At 42.3% G+C, this 10,453-nt stretch overlaps 1 protein-coding gene across 1 annotated transcript in view; it reads left to right on the top strand.

Annotated features, from left to right (window-relative positions):
* The window catches only part of FCRL2 (Fc receptor like 2), a 30,370-nt gene extending 20,287 nt beyond the window's left edge, over window positions 1-10,083 (top strand). Inside the window, exons 8-12 of the mRNA XM_014591823.2 lie at window positions 6,865-6,892; window positions 7,778-7,863; window positions 8,109-8,174; window positions 9,807-9,835; window positions 9,923-10,083. Of these exons, the coding sequence (XP_014447309.2) occupies window positions 6,865-6,892; window positions 7,778-7,863; window positions 8,109-8,174; window positions 9,807-9,835; window positions 9,923-9,961 (248 nt within the window). The 3' untranslated portion in view covers window positions 9,962-10,083. The remainder of the gene's footprint in view (window positions 1-6,864; window positions 6,893-7,777; window positions 7,864-8,108; window positions 8,175-9,806; window positions 9,836-9,922) is intronic.
* The last annotated feature ends 370 nt before the right edge of the window (window positions 10,084-10,453 follow it).

Genomic DNA, 10,453 nt, shown 5'->3' with positions numbered 1-10,453 from the left:
TTTTGGAGTTGGCGGGGGGGGGGGAGGGGAGAGAGAGAGAGAGAGAGAGGAGAGAGAGAAAAAATGAGAAAGCAAGCCACCAGGTCTGAGACTTGAACCATGGTCAGCCATGTGGGAGTCCAGCACCCTTAACCACCATGCCACCTGCTGGTCCCATGACTGTAACTCTTTGTAACATATTTTAAAGATCAACAATTTTGGGGGCCGGCAGATGGTTCATTGGTTATGTCACTGGATTCCTACATGGCCAACCGTGGTTTGAGTCCAGGACCGGATAGCTTGAAAATCATGCCAGGTGTACATGTGTGCCCAAGATTCCAGGAAAAGTATGGAAGAGAAGGAATTACCATGTGGCTATACCTCCGGGGAGTGATTTCTCACTTTTTGTCTTACTGTCTCTGTCTCTCTCCAGCTAGCACACACATCCTAGGGAAAAAAAAAAATTTAGATAATTCCTCTAAGTCATTTCTCATACTGATCTGTTAGTATTTCATCAGTCAAAAAAAGTTACTAGGTCTGCTACATATGGCAAGTTTACATTTATTATTTGTGATTACTGAAGGGAGTATAAGTACTGAAGAGAATACTGTATCAGGAAAACCAAAGAGAGAAATAAGAGAAGAAAAACAACCAAGAAAATGGCTAACAAAATGGCAAGGGGGGAACCAGCAGTTAGCGTAATGGCTATGTCGCTGGACTCCCATGTAGTCGACCGCGGTTCGTGTCCCGGACCCAGTGGCTTAAAACTCACGCCGGGCACGTGTGCGTGCGTGCCCAAGATCCCGAGAGGAGAATGGAGGAGAAGGGATTGCGGCGTGACCATCCCCCATGGGGGGGGATTTCTCGCTTTCTGTCTCTATGTCTCTCTCTGTCTGTCTGGCGAGCGCACGCGCCCTACAGTGAAAATCTCTCCAAAAAAAAAAAAATGGCAAGGGAAAATCCACAAATATTGATAATGACATTGAATGTTAATGGATTAAATTCTCCGATCAAAAAACAGACTGGTTGAATGGATTAAAAAAACCTAGAAACCCTCTCTTTGCTGCCTATGAGAAAGGCACCTCATGGATAAAGACATACATAAACTAAAAGTGAAGGGCTGGAAAAATAGTCCATACAAATAGAAATAAAAAAAAAAAAGGTTGGAGTCATGATACTGACATCAGACAAAACAGGCTTTAAGACAAAAACTGTAAAAAAGCTACCTTTAAGTGTGTGTTATTGTCTACATTTAGCAGTCTTGAGGCAGTTCAGGAGTCAGCTGTTTTCTCAGCCAGCAGAGGGCAGAGCTAAGACTGGAATTCATGTCTGCCTGACTACAGAGCCTCGAGCCTTTGCTGCCCATCCTGGCTTGAACTGTTCTCTCCTGTTTCTCCAGCATGTCCAGGGAGATCTCAGCATGTGAACCCAGTTCCTTCCCATGTGGGTCCAGTTGCATTATAGCTGCTCTACCAGCTACCCCAAAGTCCTATTTATTATTATTATTATCATTGCTTTAAGTTTTTGCCATAAAGGGTGTGTGCTCGCCAGAGAGAGACAGAACACAACACTGAGAGATAGAGAGAGGGAAAGTGAGAAATCCCCCCATGGGGGATGACCATGCTGCAATCCCTTTTCCTCCATTCTCCTCTCAGGACTTTGAGTACACACATACACATAAACACACACACACATGCCTAGTGTGATTCTGGGGCCAGGAATTGAACTACAGTTAGCCATATGGGACTCCACCTCCTTAATCACCATGCTACCTTCCAGCCCAAATTTTTATTTATTTATTTATTTTTGGAAAGGTTTTTGTTATAGGGCATGTGCGCTTGCCAGAAAGACAGAGACAGAATGTGAGAAGTCACCCCTCAAGGGGGATGGCCATGCCACAATCCCTTCTCCTCCATTCTCTTCTCGGGATCTTGAGCATGCACACATACGCACCTGGTGTGAGTTTAAGCCACCGGGTCCAGGACTCGAGCCACTGTCGACTAAATGAGAGTCAAGCGACATAGTCATTATGCCAACTGCTGTTTCCTTCCCAAGTTTCTATTTTTTAAAAGACACCTTTGTGAAGTGAAATTTTCCTATCCAAGACTACATCTTTTTGTTTAAAGATATTTTGAATTGTATATTTCAAGGTCTTATTTATAGCAGCTTTCATCATTTCTTACTCAGTTTCGTCCCAAGATGTTTGTTATTTATGCATTTATTAATTTTTGATGCTATAATTGACTCATTGAACAGGGGATTCTTTGAGTTCAATCATAAAATTCAATTCTTGGGGGCCAGAAGGTGATGTAGTGGTTAAGGCACTGGACTCCAATGTGGCTGACTGTGGTTCAAGTCTCAGACACAGCGGCTTGAAACTCATGCCAGCGTGCCCAAGAAGAGAATGGAGGAGATGCGATTGCAGCATAGCTGTAAACTCATGCCAGCGTGCCCAAGAAGAGAATGAAGAAGATGGGATTGTAGCATAGCTGTGTGAAGATTTCTCACTTTCTGTCTCTCTATCTCTCTGGAGAGTAAATGTGCCCTATAGCAAAAATCTCTCTAAAAAGAAAATAAAAAAATCTTTCTTAAAAAAAGCTTATTTATTTCTTCTCTGACAGAGAGAGAGACAGGCATCTCCAAAAGAGTCTTCAAACACAGCCCACATGCAGCCTCGGCAAGCCCAGATTACGGGCACACAGGTGCCATGCACTCACGAAAGTCCCAGAACCTCTCTCATGTGGGTCCAGCTACACTTCCTCTGCAGCACTCCCTGATCCCAAAACTTAATTCTTATCTCCCTCTTCCCATTGCTTATCCACACCCACTTTGTAGGGCTTATATTTTCCTGTTCCTGGGTAAAATTTCAGGCAGGCTCATAGTCTACCCACTTCCTCTTTATTTGTTTTAAACAAACAAAGCAATAGCAAACACTAATTTCTCTGAGTGCTTGTTGGTCACGAGTGTGCTCAGGCATCTGTAATAATGAATAAAGGCTAATTTTCTAAGCTGAATCTTCTCCTTCCCCCCTTGTCTCAGACCCTCTCCAGGCAGCCTCCTGAGGTATGGAAAGAGCCTTGATCAGGTGTTTCCCTCTTTCTTCAGCTTGCATCTCTTTTCAGAGCCTTCATGGTGAGCATTGATTTCCTCTGGCTTGTCAAATTTGACTCTCCAGACTTGATCAAATGAGCAAATTGGCTATGATAGGGCTATTTATGGATTCTCCAGAGACCCCCTCGCCTCCAACGGACTGCCCTTCCTGTGACGCAAGTGACTCACTTTTCTCCAGCTGCACACTTAACACCCTCCTGAGTTCTTGGGAGGTTAGACTCTCTTTTCCCTTCGTCTCACTTTGGAACCTTCTTACACATCCAGGCAGTCTTCTTGGCTGGATTTGAAATGGCTCCAAGTCGGCTCCCTCCTCCATAGGACCCAGGTCTGGCCCACATGAAGCACTCGGGCACTCTTACTCCCACCTGAAGATGAATAGCCCATGCTTTAGGTAGATGGTCACAGTCTCGCTGCTCAAGCTTCCTGAGGTGGGCTGGCTCTGTGGTGCAGAGGTAACGTGCTGCTCAATAGATGCTGGTTCAGATCCTCAGCCAAATCATCCTGAACCACGCTAGTCACACATCCAAGTGACAAGATTCAGCAGGCTGGAAGACTGGTGAAGGGGACTGCAGCATGACCACACCCCGTAGAGGCTGCTTCTTTCTCTCTCTCCTGCATGTGCATGTACTATGTCATAAATAAAGGAAATAATTTTTTAAAATGTTAAAACAGCATTTTAAAAAAAGACTTTGCAAGCATGTGTCCACTATCAGCACCACCACCCCTGAGCAAGATGGCCTTAATGTTCTCCTCAGCCTGACTGTAGGCCCCTACCCTCCCTGTTCTTAGAGCATTTACTTTAGAAAACTTGCCATTATAAATTCTTCCTCTTCCCCTTTGTGATAGAAATGTCCTCCCAGCCTCATGCCAGTTTTACAACCAAGGAATGTCTATCTCAAGGACTTGAGAGTCATCTCTTTGACATGTAATTATCAAGAAAGATAGAGCCTCTTCTAACTCCTGTACTTTTACAGTCTCAGGCTTATTCACTTGATTTCCGGTACTAGTATTGCTTTAGAATTCTAGAATTATTTTTTATTTTTTTGATTTTTGCCATAGGTTGCATGTGCTTATGCACTTACCAGAGAGACAGAGGGAAAGTGAGAAATCATCTCCCAATGGGGATGGCTATACCCCAGTCCCTTCTCCTCTAATCTCCTCCTGGAATTTTGGGCACACACGAACATGCACTCAGAGTGCTTTTCAAGTCACCAGGTCCAGGACTCAGACCATGGTCAGCCATGTAGGAGGCCAGTGTCTTAACCACTTGCCGGTCTAGTTAATTCTAGAAATTTGTTTTTATCTTTGTTACTTGCCGCCTTCTATTTTTGTTAGCCTCATTCTTATGGACAAATTGGATATTTAATTTGTTTGCTTTTCTTTTCTTACATATTTATATATGTATTCAATTACTAAAGATTAAAATCTCTTGGGACCAGCAGTTAGCTTAATGGCTATGTCACTGGACTCCCGTGTAGTCGATCGCAGTTAGAGTACCGGACCCAGTGGCTTAAACTCATGTCAGGAGCATGTGCATGCTTGCCTAAGATCCTGAGAGGAGAATGGAGGAGAAGGGATTGCGGCACGGCTATTCCCCCTGGGGTGGGTGATTTCTCGCTTTCTGTCTCTCTGTGTCTCTCTGTCTTTCTGGTGAGCTCATGCACCCTATAGCAAAAAACTCTCAAAAAAAAAAAGATTTAAGTTCTCTTAAATTTATATTATGGGCATATCTAGATTTTTTCACGGTTTTATTATGAATTACTAGTTATGTTGTGATCAGTTATTATTTGTATCACACCTACTTTTGTAAATATTTTTGAGGTTTTCTTCAGTAGCCAAAATATCAACAATTTTTTATATTATTTGAGACTGTTGCTTAGAATAGGCTAAAGTCTATTTTTTATTTGTTTCAGTACTGTTGATATTTAATAACTAATTAAGAGTTCTTTCAGTTAGAATAAGTCAACTATAGATCATTTTGGAATAAAGTCTATTTTAAAAGTAATTTCTTCAAGAAGAAATTTCTTGATTTGTATACACTAGATTCTTGCATCTTCAAAAATATCTGCTCCTTTTCTTATGCTTGAATGACAGTTTGTCTTGGTAAAATATTCTGAAGGCTATTATTATTCTGGTAAAGTATTTGAAGACCAAATAAACACATTATAAGGTTTCTCTTTCTTCTTGGGAAACCTAAGTTAAATTTCTAGCACTGTGTTCTGGGAAACTGGTTAAAGTTGGAAGACTGACTGTCATAGCAGGCAGCATGTTTTCGTGACTGGTAAACTGCAAATGAACTGCAACTAAACCAGAAAGACTCTCGTCGGAATTATAAATGCTTGGCGGGGAGCACAAATGGAGGCATCCCTGGGCACAATGTGACTCCAGAAAGTAGGCATGTCCCTTGGAGTGGCAACCTCTGGAAGGTACACTCATGCACTCATGGGTGGTGTGAGAGATGTTGATTCTGAAGGGGCCAGTTTTTGAGCCAGGGTGTACCCTATACCCATCCTTGTGGCTGTGTTCCCTGAGCTAGGGGTTGGAGAACCAGAAAATAACTCCTGGGTCACATAAGAGAACTCCCTCCGCAGACACAGCTTCTATGTTCATGTTGATATGTTATTTCTTGTTCTGCATCTCTCTGCAGAGCCGAATGGTGCAAGAGATAGCCTTCTGGGTCTTATGCATGTCAATCCCAATGCTGGCCCCAAGACCATGCTGTAGACTGGCTGTTGCAAGTATCAAAACACTTAAAAATTAAGAATAAAAAAATAAGAAAAAAATTAAATCAAGAAAATTAAAAAAAGAATGACCATCTTAAACCTTGAAAAGATGAGTAGTTCAGTAGGATTAGAGCCACCAATCATTAAAATACATTATATCTTTAAATAATTAAAATACATTCTATCTTTAAATCATTAAAATACATTATATCTTTAAATAATTAAAACTTTATTGAACAGATGTGTGAAAAGACAAAAAACAAACAAACAAACAAAAACAAAACCAGAACAGAATAGAAAATCCAAAACCAGGGGCTGGCAGATGGGATGGTGGTCAAGGGCACTGGTCTCCCATATGCCAGCCACGTTCTAGTCCCAGACCTGGTGGCTTGCTCTCTCACTTTTTCTCTTCCTCTCTCTCGCTCTCTCTCATTCTGTCCCTCTCTGGTCAAATTAAAATAAATAAATAAATAAAGTTAAATAAAATAATTTAAAAAAAAGGAAAACTAAAAAATGATGTCAAATGCATGTGGGGTTTGCCATTTGAAAAGTGACATTTCAGATCAGAAGGGAAAAACGAATGGTTTATTAAGCTGTTTGGTTCTCGGTAAAGTCATGACATATTTTTCCATGTTTTTCTATGCAAAAATGCACCATGACTTCCCAGACAAGCCAATAATAACAAATATTGTTGGACTACATAAGTAACCATTTGGATGAAATACAGTTGGATGGGGCCAGCAGGTGGCATGGTGGTTAAGGTACTGGACTCCCACATGGCCAACTATGGTTCAGGTCCCAGACCTTGACCCACTGGCTTGCTTTCTCACTTCTCCTCCCTCTTTCTCTGTGTCTCTCTCTGGTGAGTATGTGTGCCCTGTAGAAAAAAAAATTTGAAAATAAATAATAATTCTTTTTTTAAAAAAAGAAATACAATTGGATTTCTATTTTGTATCTTGAACCTTACCAGCTGATTACATATAGAAAAGTCATATATAATTTTAAGAAATAAAGCTCCCTTCCCTGAAATGAATGTTTATCTGCTTTTCAGAAAGAAGTTTTGTCATTAATCCGCTCAGGTGAGAACTCTTCCTAGTCAAAATTTCACTTCTACCTTTCTCCCTCATTCACTGTTTTAAGCACCTATCGCTACTCTGTTTGTACCCAGAAATCGAGGCTACACATGTACATGGTGTCCTGCTATAATGCTTCTTCCTGTCTCTACTTCCTTATGTTTATACCATCAGGGCACCACGGTCTTAGGGTGCTCCACACCTAGGGGTTATCCTGCATAGAATTAGATATGTTTAGATTAATTTACTAATTTGCATAGTTAAAATGATTGAGAGTGATGTATGGGTTCGTTTTTGTTAGCTATGAAGTGCAATGAAGAAGTACCTACCTAGCAGGGGTCTATATCCTCAAGGGCCTACTATCTTACTGGGGATACAGATGCATATGGAGTATAAGAAAGAGAAATAAAGAAGTGAGGAAGAGGCAGGTAAAGTTCTATGAGAGTTTGTAAGTGAAAAACAATTTAATCTGGGACAAGGTCATAGTCTTATTTATTACTTTGGATCCATAAATGGATACACTATATACTAAAAGTGTATCTATTTATTTGGAGCATGTGAGAGATAACCCCTAACAGATTCTCCATGCCATCCCCAGTCTAGTGGCCTGGATCATGGGCCTGAGCACATCTGGTATGCTCAAGGAGGTCCTGGGATGCGAACCCAGGAGAACCCATGTGAGTCCAACTGTGCTACCCCTGTACCACGCCTGGTCCTATAACTTTTAAAAGATGAGGAACGGGAAATATTTGTCCAGTCACAGTGGGGCGTCTACACACAGGGCCATAAAATCACCTAGGCATATATCTGCCTGGCTTCTACCCACTCTCTCCTCTCTGCTCCTACTCACTGCCCTGGAGACAATCATGTAGCTACTTCACTTTCTTGCAGAGCTGCTTCCAGCCGAAACCCTCAAGAACCCACACCCTCCAGCCCACTTCCAGCCACAGAAGAGCAGCAGTCAGAGTACGTCAATGGTGAGTCTACCCACTGGGGGGGAGTTGAGGACTGAGGCAGAGAAGGAAGCAGCAGAAGGAGAAAGGAACATGAGGTGGTCTATCCCCCCCATTCCATGAGACCCAGTCACTCTCAATAAACTAATGACTCCCTTGGAATCATGTTGGGGACGGGAGGATAGTGGTGAAGTAGGGTACCGGGAAGAAGTGTATAAGGGTAAACCTTTGGCCATGGACATCTGTGAACTCTTGTCTCTTCCCCACAGTGGGCTCTATAGATGTGGATGTGATTTATTCCCAGGTCTGGAGCATCCAGCAGCCAGAAGTCTCAGGTGAGAAACTGCAAAGTGATTCTTGTCAGATATCTTCTCGTTCCAAGAAAGTGACTCTTCTAGGAGTCGATACGTCACCTGCCCTTGATACGAAGTCCATAGAGCCAAGAGGGAATAACAGATACCTAGAAGCAGGTTCCTGCAGAAAAGCTAAATTAAAAAGACCAAAAAAAGAAGAAAAATGTGGCAGATGGTTCACCGAATCTCTATTTAGAATCTGAACTATAAGACAAAGGGGAAAAAAATCAGCAAGATGAAGAACACCTAAAATCATAATAGCTAAAGTTCAGGGAGATTTTCTCAATTGAAGAGAGTCATTGGAGGGTCTTTTTCAGGCCCTGCAGTCCAGATGGGATGAGAGGAGTCACTGAGTGAACCGCCCTAATCTAGAGAAATTTTCACTTTGAGAAGTAACTTTGCAAGAACTGAAACAATAGCTGTGCCACAGAGCAGTCATGTCCTTTGAGCCACTGTTGCAGTGCTCTTGAAGCTGCCACCCTAAAACCTGCCCTTTGACTGTGTTCCTGGCTGACCTTGATGGAGCCAGTGGCTGTTGGTAGCTAGGCCAATGTCGTGGTCAGTGGCCCCCCAGCCACTCTCCTCCACACCTCTGAACCCGGATTCTCAGCAAGACTTGTTTAGAGTTATGCCACTGCAGCCTCCTGTGGAGCTGACTTACCCTGTCATTGTCCTCTCTATCCATGACCAGTCCAGCACAATAAAAAAGGTACAATTGTCTTCCCTGGGTGTTCATCTTCTAGGTCCTTTCAGTGTTGATCTGCAGTTAGGGAAGGGGAGGAAAGTCTATCTTATTATGCACACCCAGAAGGGAGGGAGAAAGGCATCACTGAACAGCTTTTTAGCCAGATTTGAACTGCTGTGTACCTCAGGGTCTGCCCTCTCTTATCTGTGCCTCCAGTGTCCTCTATGTAGTGAGATGACTCTGTGGTTGGTTTTCTTTTCTTATTTCTTCTTTTTCCTTTCCTTTTCTTTTCTCTCTTTTTTTTTTCCTTTTTTCTCTTCTCTTCTCTTTTCTTTATCATTTTTATTTTCTTCTTTCCATTCTTTTCTTTTTAGTTTTTTGTTATAGGTTACATGTGCTTGTCAGAGAGATATACAGAGAGGGGGGAAGTGAAAAATCACCACTAGGGGGGATGGTCACACCACAATCCTCTCTTCTGCTTTCTCTTCCTGGGATTTTGGGCATGCTTGCACACACACCCTGCATGATCCTTAGCTGCGTCTGGGAGTCAAATTATGCTGCTGGCATGCATTTGCTTGCCCCATGTGTCTGGTTTTCTAAGGAACATAGAAGAATGACAGGAAAGTGAGCCCTGACAGAAGATCGTGATGGTCAGAAAACACCAGAAGGAGAAATAATAACAATAATAACACATCAAAATGGCATCAGAGAGGGGAAAGGTTTGGTTAATAAATGTTGGTCGAGACCTGGAGGATGGATGGAGTCTTAGAAGTTCTAAGATGAGAAACATTAAGTGATGGACATTACAGAAGAAGAGGAGAAGACAGAATTTCACACCAGGCATTGCAGTTCTATGCCTAGGGTATAAGTTTGGGGAGTGAGATCTAAGTAAAAATCTCAGAGTTCAGTTCTACTTTTTCTCTCCACAGCAAACATCAGAAGGACATTGGAGAACGAGGTAAGTTGGAGTCCTTGGAAGATCTGCCTCCCTGCCATGTTCCTTCTCTTGCTCATTTAGAACCTTATTCCTGTGTGTCTCTCCCAGGATTCCCAAGTAATCTACTCTGCTGTGAAGGAGAAATAACCCTTGGAGAAATCAGAGGAAGACCAACCACAAGGTGGTGCCTCATTAAGGATGCTCAGCTTAATGCTCAGCTGCCAAAACCCATCACAATCAGAATGTGCCTCAGGGACTCTAGGCAAGCCACCTGTGTCACCAGTTTTGTTCTCATCACATTCCTTTCCCAATATCTCCTTTTATTCATTAAATATTTATTGAACTGCTACTACATCCCAGGCCCTGTGCAAGGAAATTGTTTCTGCTGTCATCTCCTAAGCTATCAATGTGCAAAGAGATGAAGAAAATGACTCAGAAGAGACAGGTCTCATCTTCACCTCCTCCAAAGTGAAGAGAACAGAATCCATTCATGGGCAGTTTTTTCCTCCAAAACTGAGACTCAGTTGTCTTTGGTTCATCCAGAAACCTCAAAGTTTTCAATCGAAACTCCCTTGCTTTTGTGGGAACTTGAGGATTAAGTATGTAGGAAGAAATAGCAGCCTGAATTAGTTTGCCTCA

Source organism: Tupaia chinensis, unplaced genomic scaffold (assembly GCF_000334495.1).
Source record: "Tupaia chinensis unplaced genomic scaffold, TupChi_1.0 Scaffold000623_1, whole genome shotgun sequence".
NCBI classification, from domain to species: Eukaryota; Metazoa; Chordata; class Mammalia; order Scandentia; family Tupaiidae; genus Tupaia; species Tupaia belangeri.
Note: the sequence above shows the minus strand (reverse complement) of the source record. Positions and strands in the feature narration are given on the sequence as shown.